This window comes from Elephas maximus, chromosome 18, assembly GCF_024166365.1.
Source record: "Elephas maximus indicus isolate mEleMax1 chromosome 18, mEleMax1 primary haplotype, whole genome shotgun sequence".
NCBI classification, from domain to species: Eukaryota; Metazoa; Chordata; class Mammalia; order Proboscidea; family Elephantidae; genus Elephas; species Elephas maximus.
Window position 1 is genome coordinate 79,658,817 of NC_064836.1, and position 20,478 is coordinate 79,679,294.

General features: G+C 39.5%; 1 protein-coding gene across 7 annotated transcripts in view; it reads left to right on the forward strand.

Annotated features, from left to right (window-relative positions):
* BBX (BBX high mobility group box domain containing) overlaps positions 1-20,478 on the forward strand; it is a 294,477-nt gene that overhangs the window by 251,150 nt on the left and 22,849 nt on the right. For 5 of the 7 annotated variants that reach the window (XM_049858245.1, XM_049858248.1, XM_049858249.1 and 2 more), the window contains 3 exons: positions 794-942; positions 18,093-18,182; positions 19,563-19,622. In XM_049858245.1, coding sequence (XP_049714202.1) covers positions 794-942; positions 18,093-18,182; positions 19,563-19,622 — 299 coding nt within the window. The remainder of the gene's footprint in view (positions 1-793; positions 943-18,092; positions 18,183-19,562; positions 19,623-20,478) is intronic. The other 2 variants (XM_049858250.1, XM_049858251.1) reach the window with 1 other exon arrangement.

The window sequence follows — 20,478 nt, forward strand, 5'->3', positions numbered from 1 at the left end:
AGCTGCTCCATCTGCTTGGGTTACATCTGAGTTACTCAGTCTCGCTGAGTAAAAGCCAGCAGCCAGCCTGGGATCCAGCAGGCGAGTAGCCAGCCATCACTGTGTGGGAGCCATAGAGACTGTCAGAGCCAGCCCAAGGATTTCCCGGCTTTGATAGTGGCATTTCTGAAGTCATTCGTGGCTAGTTAGAGTGGTGCTGCCTCTCTGCCAGTGCGCTCATTGAAAACTAGTTTTGGTTTGCTCGTTCAGTGTTTTATCCTCATCCAGGTCAGCCATCCAGATTTTTTTTTTCTAATACTCAAAAATTCTCTTTGCATTCTGTTTGTGTCTATGTGTTTTTTAATCAAATACTAGCCACTAATTTTTTTTTAAATCTGATGCTACAAAATGACCAAACTGCATGTGTCTAAGCTTGCCAGTATATACATATATCTGAAGCTGTAGAATGAACAACTGTATACGAAGAGGCAGTGCTTTGTACTGCACTTCAGAAAGAACTCCCATACCAGTGGAGAGTGGCCATTTCTGTGCCTCAGAAATACTCTGTCGCCCATGACGTTTGTATTTTCTAAGGTAATACCATAACCTGTCATGTGCGTTTACTAAGAAAACTATGTTGGTAAACCTTCTCAACCATTTTCTGAGAAGATTTTTTTTTTTTTTACCTCTGTGCACAGGATTGACTAACAATGTTCTAATTCTCAGGGACACTGTTCTCAAAGAGAATATCTTGTATTATTTTCTGTTCAAATATTTACATCATGTGCTGATTGATTTTTCTCCCTTTTATTAGCTCAACAAAGCTGGATGAAGAATTTGAAAAAAAGTCCAACAGCCTCTCTCAATATAGTCCTGTTACATTTGACCGGAAATATGTATCTGTCCCAAGGAAAAAGAAGAAGACTGGGAACGTGTCCTCAGAACCAACTAAAACCAGCAAAGGTTAGATGTGTTGTGTTACACCTTCCTGCAGCATGGGTGGAATCTCAGCTGAACCCGTCCTAAATTTCTGCAGCTCTCTTTAGCTGTGTAATTGGAATTAGAAGTGAGGCAGTAGTGAGTTAGGATTTCAGGTCACTTTCCAAGATTTTCCTGGTCCCTGATTCCCTTCTCTCTCCCTTCCTGCTTCCCTCCGCAGTTCCCCTCAACCTCTGTCCTTTGGCATTCCTGCCTGTACATGTGTGCTTACAGTTGTAGCCAAGCTTTTTCTAACATGTTACATGTGGTCTTTGACCTTCTGCCCCGCGGAATTCTGATTTGGAATGCCGACCTTTTCTAGAGCAGAAAGCGCTGGCAGATTCCAGTTCATCTACTTCCTATGTCTGCACCAGGCTCGACTCTGGGACTGTGAAGTGGTTCTGTTTGCCTGATACGCAGACTCCGTTCTTTACTGGCAGTGTGGACAAATGAAAATACAACTCCTCAGACTACTCCAACAGTATTTTTTATTGGTTTTGTTAAATTTAGAAAAATGATTTGTTTAGCATATTTATTTTCAAGAATATCAGCTTCTCCCTTTCATCTATCAGGAAGCTTTTAAAGTTATCAGTGCAACTTAGGTGAATGTCAGCATTCATCAGGGGCAATACTACAGTCTACAGGGGGGTTTTGAAGAGTAGGGAGGCATTTTCAGTGGTCTCAGCAACTGGGGCCACTGTTGACTTTTATAGGGCAGGAGCCGGAATGCTAAACATTCTGCCCTGCTCAGGACAGTCAAACACAATGAAGCATTTTTCTACCCAAAGGACAGTGTTTCTCCCATTAAGAGAAAAAAAAAAAAAGTCTTCTAATTTAACATGAGGTAGGCCTAAAGGTTGGTGGCGAAAATGTACCTCTAGTTTTCCACACAGATGTGAAAGGCTTCATTGAGTCAGCTCTCCCATAAGGACAGGGATGGAGACATGAAGGACTGGTACAACAGGGCTCTGTTGCTTCCAGGATCAAATTCCGAGCAGGATTTTATGGCAGAGTTCTTGTAATTGTCCTGCCAATATGGCCACCAGTCATCTACTTCACATTAAATCAGATTGATTCCTTTCCTCTGTGCATTTTTGGTGGCTAGATGAATAGAGGATGAATGAATAGTTTTCTTTCTAGATATATACATATTTCTGTAGATCTTTTTAGATTCTAGCAGCCTTGGGTAACGATGAGAGATAGCTATTAATAAGGGTATAAAATTTCACGATTGAAGAAATATTTAAGGCATATGGACTGGAGCCCTGGCAGTGCAATAGTTAAGAGCTCAGCTGCTAACCAGTAAACGGTCGGCAGTTGGAATCCATCAGCCACTCCTTGGAAACCCTCCGGGGCAGTTCTGCTCTCTGCTACAGGGTCCCTATGAGTTGGAATCCACTCGATGGCAATAGGCTTGATTTGGTTTTTGGACTGGGGAAAATTATGATTTCTTCTCTCAAGTAGACCTAAGCCTTTCTCTCTTGAGACCTAAAAGCCCCTTTGTACACTGAAACTGATGTAACAGAGGAAAGGGACTTTGCGATCTGTCTCAAAACAGAACTAGAAGGTTGAAGAAAGACCCTCTTCCTGATTAAAGGCAGTATGTACATAAAATCATTTTAAAATTAGCTCAGCTCTCCTCTGTGGTTAATAAACACAAGTCTAGTGAATAAAGAACTAAACAAGAAATCTTGTATCACCAACTTTGCTCATCTGGGAACATAAAATTGTGTTGTTTCCAGATCTTCCAAGATAGGAAGGAAAGAGTAGACTCATTGACAGGTAGCTAGCTGAGCACAGTAATGGATTACCAGATGAAATGACAGTCTTTGTGCCCTAGAGATATTTAGGAGTAGGCAGAGTGGTCCATGAGCCCAAAGATGCCAGGCATCTTGGGCTCCCATAGTTCTTAGGTTTAAACTTGCTGATAAATACCTGACAGGCTAACAAAAGGGAACTTGATTGATTGATGTGCAGAATGTGTTCACTTTTTCAATTCCCTGTAGTTTGAGATGTTGGGTTTAGAGTTATGAAGTTGGCCGAATTATCTGTCAGGGAATGTAACAATAGATTTGTTTGTAAAGCTATCAAGCCCTGCAGTTAGGACCTATTTTCATGAGACCTTCTCTTGGGTCTTAGTTGTCAGTTATATGATTTTCCTCTCCCAGCCAAGATTAACAGTATTTCTTTTGATGTGAAAAAGCTTTTTGGGGGTTTGGATTATATTTCATACAGTATCATCTTAACTCTCCCGCTGTGCCTCTCAAGCCACAACGTCGTTGCTTCTTATACAATCTATTGGTGTTTACATATAAGGGAAGTCTTCCCAGACTTCAGACTTTGCTATACATTCCAGCTCGTAGGGCAAGATGCAACTGAAATAAAGCAGACATTAAATAATATAGCCTGTATTTAGCAAACTAAAAAAATGGTCTTTATGATTGACTGTAATTTGGCATCAGCAGCACCAGTGTACTAGCCTACAAGTTGTTAATAAAATTACCATACCAGCTGTGCTGTAATTGCCTGATCCCTAAAGGCGAGAGAGGAGATTGTTTTCTGAGACTCTAGACCCTTTGCGCCTTTGCATAATGAATCATTCAAAGCAAACATCGTGTATGAGATCATTAGTTCATTAGTAAAAGAGCGTGTGTTCATAAGAAACCTTGTTTTTCCTCCAACAGTTTACCGTTTGTATTTTATTTTCTCCTATTTCTTAATTGCAAACCCTAGTGGCAAAGTGGCTAAGTGCTACGGCTGCTAATCAAAGGGTCGGCAGTTCGAATCCACCAGGCGCTCCTTGGAAACTCTATGGGGCAGTTCTACTCTGTCCTATAGGGTCGCTGTGAGTCGGAATGGACTCGGGGGCACTGGGTTTAGGTATTTCTTAATTATTCAGTATTCATTTTATATATATATATATATACACACATATATATATCTTGCTGTGTCATACTTGGTTCCTCTTTAGATACTTCAGGTTATGTAAAATATGTAGTTTTTCTGAAATGTAATACCTAGAAGACATGACTGTATATGTATTTATACAATTAATATCTCAGAATCATAGTCCTTGCTTAGGATTACGCCTCTATCTTCCCGCCAAGCTCCTTGGCTTACTTCTGTATTTCTAAGTCATCTCCCTCTTTCCACTTGCTCACCACCTGCCTCCGCCAGTCCTTTCTGTGTATGTAATGGGCCTTGTCAGAAACTACAATGAAAGGGGATGAAAATAACTGTAAATGCCACCTTCTTTCAACTGGGCTTATGTTATGTTATAGTAGGGCCAGAGCATAATGATTTAGGAATAAAATTTCCCTTGGCTTCCAAGAACAAATTACCCAGTAAATTACGATCTCTGTAAATCACAGTGCAATTCAGCTAAAGCAGCCCATTCGTAAGGTGTTTCCTGGGTTATCTCTCGCAGCTATTTGTATATATTTAAAATGGAAACTTTAAATTACATGTCTAAGTTTAATTGTAACTATTTAAAAGGTTTGTTTTGACGCATTAAGTATACTATTAATGTAGGAAGTGCTGTTTATGAAAGAATCAGAAGTCAGAGTTCTTGGCAAAACAGTACTTTTCAAACAAAGAAGGGTCATAGGGGAAAGACAGATTGGGTTCAATTTAGAGGATTTAAGTCGTGCCCATCCTGACCCCTGCCTTCTCTTCTCCTTTATCTCTTCTGTCTCCGTGTTCCTTGGCCCATTGCCAGTCATACCCTTGGACTTCCTCATTTTTTTTCCAATCTACATTCATATTTTATGATTGAAATTTCAAATGGATCAAGAATTTGAGATGTTAAAAAATCACAGTGGTAATAAAAGAAACAGGTTTATAAAGTAAAGATTGAAGACAGAATTCCCTGTTTGGGATCATGCCAGCCTGGAGGTGCTTTCAGTCCTAGGGAACTGAGACCCGATGATTGCCAGGCCAGTCTTTCCTATCAGGAAGGTATGACTTCCCAATGGAGCAGACCTCCTCTGTATCCTGCCCTGTAACTGTTTACTTGTGTCTTCATTGCCACCAGACTTTTTCAGGAACATGGTGACAAGCATGTTTGCAGGTATGAAAGGTAGACATAATAAAATTGCAAGTTTTTTAACAAGGCATATGTTTCAGCACAACGAGGTGGCCTCATCCCCTCAATGAATCTTAATTGTGGCGGATTTACTTGGAGAACATACCCAAATCAGCAGATCCACGTGCTCAGCAAGCAGGCAGTATCACTTTACTATTGGTTGTCACACTGAGGTTCATTTTTCCATTGCTTATTCATTATTTGTGTGTTCATTACAAAAATGACACTTGAGCCATAGAACAAAACCCCTGCTGTTTTTATAGCTTAAAAACGTGGAACTATAGAACCTTTACGTAAGATCCTACCGTAAGAGCTATGCCTGTCGTATGTTTTCTGACGAACACTGACCAATTGCCATCGAGCTGATTCTGACTGATGGCGACCCCATTTGTGTCACAGTAGAATCGTGCTCCCTAGAGTTTTCAACAACTGGTTTTTTAGAAGTAGATCAGCAGGACTTTTTCTTCTGAGGCTCCCCTGGGTGAACTCAAACCTCTAACCTTTTCAGTTAGCATCTGAGGGTGTTAACCATTTGTACCACCCAGGGACTCTTCTAAAGAGCAAGGTTCACTTATTTCACCTTACCCGCTGATCTAGCAAAATTATTATACCAGGTTAAGACTGAAAACGGCTCGTGTGTCACTAGAGCTTTAATACAAAAGACACCCACCCATTTTTTAGCAAACCATGAGCAACATTAATGTTTTAGAAAGATTATTGTTAATATCTCTGTGGCACCCCTCTTATCCTCTGAGCTTGTGGTTTGTCTCTGCTATTTTCTACCCAGCTGTGAAACTGGGATGCAGTAGAGGCTGATACCTTCAAAATGTAGGCCATTCTGCCCAGAAGCGTAAGTGGGGACTGTGTCAGTAATAACCAACATACGGGTAATTTCCAAAATGTGAAGATAATTCATTTCATATTCCCACTTTCCCACTTCTTCATCCTGATTCCACCCACCCACATGGTACTTTCTCTCTTTGATGCTCACCACCCAGAGTTGGGTCTCCACAAGTTAGGACTGTTCTTTCCAAATAGGCAAACTCCAGTTTCTCTGCTGGCTCTCACTGTCCCCTGTGGGTCCAGTAATTTGCTAGAATGACTCGGAGAACTTACAGAGACTACATGTACTCACAGTTACTCACTATTATAACCAGAAAGCACACACGTGAAGCGATGCATCAGGCAAGGTCTGGGAGGGGTCCCAGTGGGAGATTTCCATTGCGCTCAAGGGCATGGCCACGCTGTCCTATGCATGGGTGTTCTTTCCACTCCAAGAAAAACAAAAAACTCATTGCCGTTGAGTCATTTCCAACTCATAGCAACCCTATAGGACAGAGTAGAACTACCCCATAGGGTTTCCAAAGAGCAGCTAGTGGATTTGAACTGCCAACCTTTTCGTTAGCAGCCAAGCTCTTAACCACTGTACCACCAGGGTTCCTTCCATTCCTACAAACCAAAAAAAAAAAAGAACTCCAAGGTCCAGGATCTCTTAGTCATTGGGACCTCAATGAATGTGCATGACTAGGGCCTTCATACATAGTTATAATTGATCTAATCAATGAATATGCATACTTGATTGTATCATGCTGCCCCCTCCCTTTCTGAGGATTGTTGACAGGGTGGGATTGAGGACTCCCAACTCACTTAAACGTGTCTGAGTGCTGTCTCACTATTTTAGAAAACAAAGGACATCTTGATTGCTAGGAAATTCCAAGAGTTATTTTCAGAAACCAGAGACGAAAGGCCAAATCTAGTTCTTCCTGCCACAGGGACTTAAGCCAGTCTATATGCCAGCAATGAGTGATTTTGTCCTAAGGTGGCTGAGGTTGATGCAAAGACTCTGAAGGTATTTGGTAGGAAAAGAGGTGAGAGGGAAGCTTGAGATGCAGAGTGAAGGACAGCTACCCATTTTTTGTTTTCTGAATGATTCCACCTAACCCCCTTTTCTCTACTTTCCACATTCTTTCTTCTTATCCTTTCACGGACCCTTCTATATTAGCGTCTTAATTAAGGCAAAAGACAATATTTGCTATTTATAACAACTTTTGACTTTATTTCCTTTAGACAAGGTATCAGACATACATACCGTACTGGTGGGCAAAAATCAAATTGTTCGCTTTTTGACTCTAAAATTGCTGCTTTTCGGTGACTGCATTGAGATTGTATCTGTTACTCTTTCTTTTCAAATTTGTCACTTTTTTATCTATAGGGTCGCTATGAGTCGGAGTCGACTCAGTAGCACTGGGTTTGGTTTTTTGGTTTTATCTAAAGTTGTCATTTACTTAGATTTGTTTTATAGCTACAGTTTTGTGGGATAGAAGGAAGTTTAAACATGTCTGTTAATGCAGAGTAAATTTATAAAAGCTTCTCTCTGCACAGTCACTCTGGATGCTCTTCTTTCTTGGTAAAACCGATGCACCCTATCCTTAGCTTTCTCCTCAGTTAAATTGTACTTGTTGGATTTCTGAGTGTGATTGGGTGTGAAAAGCTGTGTCCACACATCAGACATTTGCTCCTGTGAGCCACGTCTTTATGCCTTTGTCCTTATACACGGTAATGAATGCACAAATCACTCTCCCATGAGCCAGTACCTTATTACTATTAAATTATTTTCCTGCGGTTAAATCACTAGGATCCTTAGATCCTGAGATGTCTTGAAATTACTTTTCTGTTTCCTTCTAACTCCATTTTCCATGATTTCCCAGGTATCACTCAGGTGTATCAGCATGTGGTTCCCAGGGTTGTACAAAATACATATGAGGCAGTGACTGCAAATGGATTACAGAGAACACCTGTAATATTAATGCGTTATGTTCACACAGTATATTTTCTTTGTACTTGTTAAATTTATTTTATTTTGTTATTCACCTTTTCCCAAAGAAACAAACAAGGAAGCATTTTCTGATTGCATTTCAAACTACTACCAGTCAATTCAGGAGTGTTTGCCATTGGTTATTTGGAGGAATGTCTTGGTGTAGTCATCAAAATACACTTTCACAGTTTTATAGTATCAGTCAGCCTCCACAGTGTGTGAGCCAGAGGCCTATTGTCTAACCTCCTGCTCTTAGGTTTGTGAGCCCCTGCAGCTGTGTGAGTCAGGAGAGGCCTCCAGCCTGACCCATGGACTTAGGACTTTCCAGCCTCTACAACCACATAAGCCATTTCTTTGATATAAATCTTTGTTTCTCTCTCTCTCTTTCTGCCCCTCCTCCCCCCACTATATATAGACACTTCACTGGTTTTACTTCTCTAAAGGATCCAACTTAGACAGCTGCAAATGCCTATATTAAGAAAAAAAAAAGGTCTCAAATCAATAGCCTAGCTTACACCTTAAGTCACAGGAAAAGGAAGAGCAAACTAAACATAAAGCAAGCATAAGGAAGGAAATAATATAGATTAGAGCAAAAATTAACAGAATAAAGAATAGAAAAACAATAGAGAAAATCAGTGAAACCAAAAGCTGATCCTTTGAAAAGATCAACAAAATTGACAAACCGTTAGCTAAATTGATCAACAGAAAAGGTTAGAAGACTCAAATTACTAAAATCAGAAATGATAAAGGGAATGTTACTATCGACCTTACAGAAATGAAAAGGAGATTATAAAATAATACTATCAACATTTGTATGCCAATAAAGTAGATAAACCTAGATGAAAAGAACAAATTCCTAGAAATACACAAACTGCTGAAACTGACTCAAGAATAAATAATCTGAATAGACCTGTAACAAATAAAGAGACTGAATCATTAATCAGAAAGCTACCCACAGAAATAAAAATCCAGGCCTGATGGTGTTTCTGCTGAATTATACCAAACATTTAAATAAGAATATCTATTCTTTACAAACTATTCCAAAAAACAGAAGATGAGGAAGCACTTCCCACCCCATTCTATGAGGCCATTTTTATCAAAACCAGATAAGGATATCACAAGAAAACTACAGACCAATATCTCTTAGGAGTATGTATGCAAAAATCCTCAGCAAGATACTAGCAAGCCAAATCCAGCAACATATAAAAAGAATTACACACCATGACCAAGTGCAATTTATCCCAGAGATGCAAGTTTAGTTTAATATCCAAAAATCAATTAATGTAATACACCATCTCAATAGTTTATATATATATGTATATATATATATGATCGTCTCAATAGATGCAGAAAAAGGATTTCACAAATCTCAACACTCATGTTAAAACACTCAATGATGAATAGGAGGGAATAGATGAGAACTTCCTCAACCAGATAGAAGGCATCTATGAAAATCCCACAGCTCACATGATACCGAAAGCTTTCTTCCAAAGATTAGGAATAAGACAAGGGTGTCTCACCGCTTCTGCTCAACATTGTACTAAATGTTCTAGCCAAGGCAGTTAGACAAGAAAAAGAAATAGAAGGCATCTGCATTTGAAAGGAAGAAGTAAAACTATATTCGCAGATGACATGAGCTCATATATTTAAAATCCTAAGGAATCCACTTAAAAAAAAGAAATATTAATCTAATAATGAGTTCAGCAAAGATAGGTCAATCGATTCTATTCCTGTACACTTTCGATGAACAATCCAAAAATGAATTTTAGAAAATCCATTTACAATTGCATCAAAAAGAATATAATACGTAGGAATAAATATAATAAATGTAACACATAACTGAAATCTATGAAACATTGTTGAAAAAAAGAAGATCTAAATAAATGGGAAAATATCCCATATTCATGAATCAAAAGATGTGGATGGCAACATTTCCCAAGCTGATCCACAGATTCAGTGCAATCTCTGTCAGAATCCCAGCTGACTTCTTGTAGAAGTTGACAAGGTGATTCTTAAATTCATACGGAATTGCAAGGAGCCCCATATAGCCAAAATAGTCTTGAAAAAGAAGAACGAAGTAGGTGGATTCACACTTGCTAATTTCAAAACTTACTACAAAGCAACAGTAATCAAGACAATGTGGTACTGGCATAGTAATTGACATATAGATCAATGGAGTAGAATGGAGAGTCCTAAATAAACCCATGTGTTTATCTACCACCACCACTCATTGCTGTCAAATTGATTCCGACTCATAGTAACCCTATGGGACAGAGTAGAACTGGCCCATAGGTTTTCCAAGGCTGTATTCTTTACAGAAGCACACTGTCACATCTTCCATAGAGCAGCGGGTGGGTTCAAACCACCAACCTTTTGGTTAGCAGCTGAGTGCTTAACTACTGCACCACCAGGGCTCCTTCATGTGCTAATAGTTCCTTATTTTTGACAAGAGTGCCAAGACCATTTAACAGGGAAAGAGTAGTCTTTTCAACAAATTGTGGTAAGACACCAGATATTCACATGCAAAAGAATGAAGTTGGACCCTTAACACCTCATAAAAACATTAACTCAAAATGATTGAAAACCTAAATGTGAAAGCTAAGACTGTAAAACCCTTTGAAGAAAACATGGGGGTAACTCTTCATAACCTTGGATTGGGCCATGGCTTCTTAGATATGACACCAAAAGCATGAGCAACAAAAGAAAGTTTGGTTGATTCTACTCTGTCAGAATTATAAACTTTTGTATTTCAAAGGACACTAATAACGAAGTGAAAAGACAACCCGTAGAATGGGAGAAAATATTTGGAAATTATGTATCTGATAAAGGACTTTTTATCTAGAATACATAAAGAACTCTTAACAACTCAGTAATAAAAGACAGCCCAAATAAAAAAAATTGGAAAAGGATCTGAGTAGACATTTCTCCAAAGATACACAAATGGCCAAGGGACACATGAAAAGATGTTTGACTTCATTAGTTATTAGGGAATTATAAGTCAAGACCATAAAGAGATAGATTCCACTTCATATCCACTAGAACGGCTAGAATCAAACATCAGATAGTAAGCGTTGATGAGGACGTGCAGAAACTAGAACCCTCATATACTGCTGGTGGGGATGTAAAATGGTACAGACACTTTGAAAAACAGTATGGCAGTTCTTCAGACAGTTAAACATAGAATTATCATATGACCCAGTATATATCTGAGAGTATTGTACACCTACATACACTCAAAGACCTCTTCACATCTCAACAGAGAGAGGCTGAAAGCATTCCCCCTGAAAACAGGAACAAGACAAAGACGCCCTTTATCACCACTCCTGTTTAAAATTGTGCCAGAAGTCCTAACTAGAGCAACAAAACAAGAAAAAGAAATAAAGGGCAGCCAAATTGGAAAGTAAGAAGTAGAACTATCCCTATTCAAAGATGATATGATACTATACATAGAGAACCCCAAAGATTCCACAAGAAAGCTACTAGAACTAATAGAAAGATTCACCAGAGTAGCAGGATACAAGATTAACGTACAAAAAAATCAGTTGGATTACTATGCACTGACACAGAGAACTTCGAAAAGGTCATCTGGAAAACAAGACCATTTTATCTTTTTAGGGGCTATTATAAATGCTATAGTATTTATAGTTGTATAGGTAAAATACTTAGGAATAAATCGAACCAGGGTTGTAAAAGACCTATACAAAGAAAACTACAAAACAATATTGCAAGAAACCGAAAGAGACCTACATAAATGGAAAAACATACCATGCCCATGGATAGGAAGACCCAACATTGTGAAAATGTCAGTTCTACCCAAGGTGACCTTCAGACATAATGCAATCCCAATCCAAGTATCAATCACATTCTTTATAACGAAATGGAAAAACTAAGTCACCAACTTTATATGGAAAGGAAAGGTTAAAGAAGGCATTACTGAAGAAAAAGAACAAAGTAGAAGGCCTCACACTGCCTGATCACAGAACCTACTATACAGTCACAGTAGTCAAAACAGCCTGCTACTGGTACAATGACAGAAACATAGACCAATGGAACAGAATCGAGAACCCAGATGTAAATCCATGCACCTGTGGTCAGTGAATCTTTGACAGAGGACCAAAATCTGTTAAATGGAGGGAAAGACAGTCTTTTTAACAAATGGTACTGGTAAAACTGGATGTCCATCTGTAAAAAAAATGAAACAGGACTCATACCTCACACCATACAGAAAAACTAACTCAAAATGGGTCAAAGGCCTAAATATAAAACCTAAAATGATAAAGATCATGGAAGAAAAAATAAGGACGACGTTGTTGTTAGGTGCTGAGTCGGTTCCAACTCATAGCGACCCTATGCACAACAGAATGAAACACTGACCTGTCCTGTGCCATCCTTACAGTCATTGTTATGCTTAACCTCATTGTTGCAGCCACTGTATCAATCCCTCATTGAGGGTCTTCCTCTTTTCCGCTGACCCTGTACTTTGCCAAGCATGATGTCCTTCTCCAGAGACTGATCCCTCCTGACAACATATCCAAAGTATGTAAAACGGAGTCTCGCCATCCTTGCTCCTAAGGAGCATTCTGGTTGCACTTCTTCCAAGACATTTGTTTGTTCTTTTGGCAGTCTGTGGTATATTCAATATTCTTTGCCAACACCACAATTTAAAGGTGTCACTTCTTCTTTGGTCTTCCTTCTTCATTATTCAGCTTTCACATGCATATGATGCAATTGAAAATACCATGGCTTGGGTCAGGTGTACCTTAGTCTTCAAGCTGACATCTTTGCTCTTCAACACATTAAAGAGGCCTTTTGTAGCAGATTTACCCAATGCAATGCATCGTTTGATTTCTTGACTGCTGTTCCATGGCTGTTGATTGTGGATCCAAGTAAAATGAAATCCTTGACAACTTCAGCCTTTTCTCCACTTTTCATGATGTTGCTTATTGGTCCAGCTGTGAGGATTTTTGTTTTCTTTATGTTGAGGTGTAATCCATACTGAAGGCTATGGTCTCTAATCTTCATTAGTAAGTGCTTCAAGTTCTCTTCACTTTCAGCAAGCAAGGTTGTGTCATCTGTGTAACGCCAGTTGTTAATGAGTCTTCTTCCAATCCTGATGCCCCGTTCGTCTTCATATAGTCCAGCTTCTCAGATTATTTGCTCAGCGTACAGGTTGAATAGGCATGGTGAAATGATACAACCCTGACACACACCTTTCCTGACTTTAAACCAATCCGTATCCCCTTGTTCTGTCTGAACAACTGCCTCTTATCTATGTAAAGGTTCCTTCTTAGCACAATTAAGTGTTCTGGAATTCCCATTCTTAGCAGCATTATCCATAATTTGTTATGAAAACCAAAAGGGAAGAACACACTTGGTGTTTTTCAAGCTGAAAGAACTGAGGAAAAAATTAAAGCCTCGAGTTGCAATAGTGAAGAATTCTATGGGGAAAATATTAAATGACACTGGAAGCATCAAAAGAAGATGGAAGGAATACACAGAGTCATTATACCAAAAAGAATTAGTCAGTGTTCAACCATTTCAAGAGGTGGCATATGATCAGGAACCAATGGTACTAAAGGAAGAAGTCCAAGCTGCTCTGAAGGCATTGGCAAAAAACAAGGCTCCAGGAATTGATGGAATATCAATTGAGATGTTTCAATAAATAAATGCGGCACTGCAGGTGCTCACTCATCTATGCCAAGAAATATGGAAGACAGCTTCCTGGCCAACTGACTGGAAGAGATCCATATTTATGCCTGTTCCCAAGAAAGGTGATACAACCGAATGTGGAAATTATACAACAATATCATTAATATCACATGCAAGCAAAATGTTGCTGAAGATCATTCAAAAACGGCTGCAGCAGTATATCGACAGGGAACTGCCAGAAATTCAGGCAGGTTTGAGAGGAGGACGTGGAACCAGGGATATCATTGCTGATGTCAGATGGATCCTGGCTGAAAGCAGAGAGTACCAGAAGGATGTTTACCTGTGTTTTATTGACTATGCAAAGACATTCGACTGAGTGGATCATAACAAATTATGGATAACATTGCGAAGGACAACACTAGGGGCCCTAATATATGGCATAAATTCAAACCATAACTAATAGTGCACAAACACCAGAAGATAAACTAGATAACTGGGAGCTCCTAAAAATTAAACACTTACGCTGTTCAAAAGACTTCACCAAAAGAGTAAAAAGAGAACTTACAAACTGGGAAAAAAAATTTGACTATGACATATCTGCCAAGGATCTAATCTTTAAAGTATGTAGAATACTTCAGTTCCTCAACAAAAAGACAAATAATCCAATTAAAAAATGGGCAAAGGATATGAACAGACACTTCACCAAAGAAGATATTCAGGCAGCTAACAAAGACACGTGAGGAAATGCTCAGGATTACCAGCCATTAAAAAACCAAACACATTCACATCGAGTAAATTCCAACTCACAGGGACCCTACAGAACAGAGTAGAACTGTCCTGTAGTGTTTCCAAGGAGCTCTGGTAGATTCGAACTGCCAACCTTTTGGTTAGCAGCTATAGCTCTTAACCAGTATGCTACCAGAGTTTCCCATTAGCCTTTATAAAAATGCAAATCAAAACTATGATGAGATACCATCTCACCCCAACATTCTGGCATCAATCAAGAAAATAAATGTTGGAGAAATTGCAGGGAGATTGGAATTTTTATGCACTATTGGTGGGAATGTAAAATGGTACAACCACTATGGAAAATGATATGGCACCTCCTTAAAAGCTAGAAATAGAAATACCATTAAAAAAAAAATTTTTTTTTTTGATTCAGTAATCCCACTCTTAGGAATATATACTAGAGAGATAAGAGCCATCACACAAATAGACATCTGCACACCCATGTTCACTGCAGCGTTATTCACAGTAGCAAAAAATGGAAACAATCTAAGTGTCCATCAACAGATGAATGGATAAACAAATTTGTACATATATGTAGTGGAAAACTATGCAACAATAAAGAACAATGATGAATCTGCAAAGCATCTGAGAACATCGATGAATCTGGAGAGCATTATGCTGACTGAAATAAATCAATCACAAAAGGACAAATACTGTATGAGACAACTATTATAAAAACTTAAGAAAAGGTTTACACACAGAAAAAAAAATCTTTGATGGTTACTGGGCGGGGTGGGGGCAGAGGAGGTGAAATCTCAAACTAGATAGTAGATAAGTGTTTACTTTGGTGAAGGGAAAGACAGCACAGTGTAGGGGAGTCAGCACAAGTTGACCAAGGCAAAGTCTTAGAAGCTTCCTAGAGACATCCAAACTGCCTGGAGGGACCAAGTTATTGGTGCTGAGGATTGGGGACCATGGTCTCAGAGATCACCTAGGTCAATTGGCATAACATAGTTAATAAAGAAAATGTTCTACATCCTACTTTGGTTAAGTATTGCCTGGGGTCTTAAATGCTTGCAAGCGGCTACCTAAGATACTTCTGTTGGACCTATCCTGTCCAAAGCAAAGGAGAATGAAGAAAACCAAAAACACAAAATACTAGTCCAAAGTACTAATGGGCCACATGAACCACAGCCTCCACCAGGCTGAGCCCAGAAGAACTGGATGGTGCCTGGCTACTACCACTGTCCGCTCTGGCAGGTATTACAATAGAGGGTCCTGGACAGAGCAGGAGAAAAATGTAGAACAAAATTCAAATTCACAAAAAAAGATGAGACTTACTGGCCTGACAGAGACTGAAGGAACCTCCAAGGCTATGGATCCTGGACACACTGCTAACTCAGAACTGATGTCACACCCAAAGTCCATCTTTCAGCCAAAGATTAGACAGGCCTGTAAAACAAATGGTAATATCCATGAGGGTCATGCTTCTTAGTGCAATCAAGCATACAAGGCCAAATGGGTAACACCTGCCCAAAAGCAAAGAGGAGAAGGCAGGAAGGGACAGGAAAACTGGACGAATGGACTCAGGGGACCCGGGATGGAAAGGGGGAGAGTGCTGACACATTGTGTGGATTGCAACCAGTGTCACAAAACAATTCGTATATACACTTTTGAATGAGAAACTAAATATATATATACACGCATTTTATAATTCAAAACATGTATAACAAGTTATCATGCAGATGGAAAAGCTAATTTAACTATTTAACAAAAAAAGTTTGCATGCATAAAATAAATGTTTTAAACAAGAAAAAACCTCGATGTTAAGCAATAAAGAAAATCTAATGATAGCATTAAAAAAAAAAAAGCTTGTTCACAATTGTTTATAACAGCATTATTCATCATAGACAAAACGTGGGAACAGGCCAGATGTCCATCAGCTGATGAGTAGATGAACAAATGTGGTTTAGCCGTGCAGTGGAATATTATTTGTCCATAAAAACGGAATGAAATACTGATACCTCTTGGAACACAGATGAGCTCGAAAACATGCTGAGTGAAAAAAACGACTCACAACAGAACACATGTTATTTGATTCCATTTATATGAAATGTCAAGAATAGGCAAATCTATAGAGACAGAAAGTAGATGGGCGATTGTTTAGAGATGGGGTCACTGAGGGGAGAAGGGAATGATAGCTGAAGAGTAGAATTTTTTTTTTTTTGAGATAATAAAAATGTTCCAGAATTGACTATAGTGATGGTTGCACATATCTGTGAATATGGCAAAAACCTTTGGATTGTATACTTTAAATAGGTGGCTTGTGTGGTATGTGAATTATATCTGAAAATAAAAGCTGTTAAAAATCAATTTAAAAAGAGTAAGGAGAATCACAAGTGATAGGTGTATGGGGTAGATGGAAGTTTTACATACGGTGGTCAGGAGATAGCCCAGCAGGCTTTGAAGGCTGTACAGAAGTTAGCCACGTGAGTATGTTGGGGAAGAGCGTTTTGTAGGCAGCAATTAGAGCTTGTGCCAGGGTCCTAAACCAGGAATGAGAATGCAGGTGCTGGGGACAGCCAGGAGGCAGTGCAGCTGCAGGGGAGGAAGAAGAGGGGGTAGAGGAAATAGGCTCTGAATCAGGTAGATCCTTCTAAGATTTCTAAGATCAAAGACTTTTTAGAATATGTGGACTAGAGAGAGATCTGGCTAGAGTGAGTCATCAGTCTGTAACATGTGGCTAGAGAAATCACCAGAGGGGTGAGAGTAAATATAAAAAAATATATAGGGCAGTGCCAAACCCAGAGCATCCCAGAATTAAGGGAGAAGAGGAGGAAGCAGAGGAGATGGAGCGAGAAGGATTAGTGAGGGAGGAGGGAAAACAAGGAAAGGTTATGTCCTAGAAGCCAAGTGAAGGAAACCTTCAAGGTGGAGGTGTGGACAGCGGCGTGCTCAGGTGTGTCAGACGTTACTGACCGCCCTGTAGGGTGGGGACTGAGAGCTGATGATGGGCCTCACAGCAGGTGGGTCATTGGTGACCCTGACAAGAGCAGTCTTTCCAAAGTACTGACTTTCTAACCCACACATCAACCCTCTAAGTCCGGTGTTATTACCCCAACTTACAGATGAGGAAGCAGAAAAATGACGTAAAATGATTAAGTCAGGAGTAAAAAAAAAAAAAAATTTTTTTTTTTTTTATCAGCTAAGTCTAAAAAGCAACCTGTGTTTGGGAAATCATCAGTATTGGTATTTCTGATGGATAACTGAAAAATCTTATTTCTTTTTTAATTATCTGAGAAAACTAAGGTAGAATCTGAGACTTCCCACCCCAGAAAAACATCATTTTTTTTGCAAGTATTTTAAAATCATTTTTTCTTCCTAGAATATGTGCAGAAAAGACCAGAAAGCTACCTAATGCTATAGCAGGCAAAACTTTGTCCTTTTTGTGAAAATCGTTTTCTTAGGAGCAGTGAAATACAAGTGTCATCCTTCACAGTATTTAGGAATCTTTAAAGTAAGATCTTTGCCGGATTACAGACTAAGCCGCTCCGCGGTCACTGGCTGTGGTCTCTTAAAAGCCATCAGCTACCACTGTAGCACCCACTAAACCTGCAGTTTCTGCTTAGGGAGTCCCGGCCCTAATGGAGGCTTCCGTCCAACACGTTCCTCAGACAGTTTCACTGAAGAAGGGTGCTGAGCTATTTAGTCAGATAAGTTGAAGATGCAAGATGTTTCTTGCAAGTCAGTTTGCTTTTTCCCAGGTGGGAGGGGGAGGGCATGATTGTTTAGAAACACAGAGTACTGTTTTCTAAAACATTGTGAATTAAGATGTATTTATATTAATATTGTCTGTAGGTCCATTCCAGTCTCAGAAAAAGAACTTATTCCACAAAATTGTCAGCAAATATAAGCACAAAAAGGAGAAGCCTAATGTTCCAGAAAAAGGTATTGGTGCCTTCCACCCTCCATAAGGTTTCTCAGCCACCTTCATTGTGAATCCATCGTCGAGCAGTGCCCTCCATGCCCCGCCTGTGCCCCTTCCTCTCCTTTGCTTGCTTCAACGTCACCAGCTCCTGGCGCAAGCGTCTTCATTATTCCTAGACTCTGCAACTAACTGCAAAGACAGATTTCCTTCACTCGGAACCCTAGTCAAAACTCCGATTTGTCTCTATTTTAGAGTTCCATGTGAATCCTAAAATTGCTTCTGCTCATCTATATTTGGTGCATTTTTTAAATTTCATCTTCTTGAGCCCTTACCCACCTCTTTTCTTGACTGTTAATTCTTGTTTTCCTCATGCTTGGCAACCTTCATGCCAGGACCACACCTTGCCGCCTCCTGAAACCACACCAGTTTCCTATTCATGTGAAAACCCCACAATTTCTATACCTTCTCTGACACTTGAGGATTCTTGTGGACCTTTTTCTCCACTCCTAAATCGTAACCTCCATCTTTTTTTTCCATCCGAGTGCTTCATCATTTGCTAGACTCTTCTCCCACCTCCTTCAGTCCATAACTGTTATTCCAGAGGGCACTAGAGCCTTCCTGCTCTCCACCCGTCCCTCCTGTGCTCTGAGCATGTGCCTCACTGTTGGGCTCTTGATGGGCCCTTGAGCCTCTTCAGGGCTTGTCTTAAAGTCTCTTTCTTCTCAAAGCTCAGGACTCCTTTCCTTTCACATAAAAGATAAGTCTTTCCATCTGGCTCAGCACAGCCACGTGTCCTGGTAGTCGGGTTTCTGTAGCGTCTTCCTGCATGTGTTGGTGTCGTGACTACCGTGAGCTGTTCATCCCATGTCTGTCTGCATCCTGTGTGCATGGCCAAATGTGAAGCATTTCATGTTTCTCGAATGAGGCTTTAAATGCAGCTATCTTCATGTGTAAACATACATACCTGTGTGTTCCTCTGTGTGACCTTTGACTTATTTTTTTTTTATTTGCACTTATACTTCAACCTCTTTTATTTGTATATTGATACTACTCTTTCTCTGGTTCCAGCGGAAAAACATCATTCTTAGGTAAAAACAGCAGCTTTCATCCCCTTTTAACTGATCTTCAGATTACCATGATTAAAGTTGCAAAAATTATCCAACAATATATTTCATAAAAGACCAATTTGTTTTTAATTTGTTTTCTGTATTAGTCTCATTATTTTAGATAGCAAATACAGTTTTGAGAATTAAGTTGCTAAAATACAAATTTGGCTTATTTGTGTGATGTTTCATGTTTTGTACATTTAGTTTAAGTCATCTTGTATTTTGTCATTTTTTAGTGTATGTGTTTATACTAGGAGTAGAGTTTCACTTTTCCTTTTCTGTCATTGTTTTTAGGAAGTGGGGATAAATGGTCAAACAAGCAACCTTTCCTGGATGCCCTTCACCCTATAGAAGGTAAAAGAAGCAGTATTCATTGCATAATTTCAGGTAGTCTAACTGTGTAGAAAAAGGTACAATTTACATAGCTTAACCAATAGCATTAGACCTGCCTGTCCATAATTAGGTTATTTTTCATTTTTAAAACAAAACTTTTTTTTATCAGGTTCCTGCTAAGACTCCAGCAATGTGTCACAGGAGTTTACTTTGTTAAAGGGGGTTTTGTAACCTTTGAACCACATTGAACAGAAATTAGAATTGTTTGTAGCTAAAAATACGCAGCATTGCAGTTCAGGTTGCAGGCAGAAGTTTTGGCAGTTAGAGTAGGACATTGTGGAGCTGTCCTGGTGGCTGGGCACAGGCATGCCTGCAGAAGTGACCCCTGACCTGAACATTTTCCCTAGCACACTCTCCCTACATCTAAAACCAACGTACCTGTTGGCCTTTGAGTCAATTATGACTCATGACGACCCCACATGTTACAAAGTAGAACTACTCCAGAGGGTTTTCTTGGCCATAATCTTTGTGAAAGCAGATCACCAAGCCTTTCTTTCGATAGACCTTGACACTGGTTGGGTTAGAAGAGCAAACTTTTTGTTAGTAGCCAAGAGCAAACTATGTGCGCCACCCCGGGTCCCCTTCCCCATATGGAATGTCTGAGGCTTATGTGTAGCCAAGGAAAAGTTCCATATTAATTAGCAAAGTTGTAGGTCCTAGGTGCAGATTTCATTTCAGTCAGCAGTATTTATTTGTGACTTCATCTAATTTCTGTTCAATATTGAACCCTTTAGGTAAATCCTAATTTCTGTGATGGTTAAGGACCCATCCCTCCCTTTTTCCCACTGATTCCCTTTTTTCCACTGTAGATGTTTTA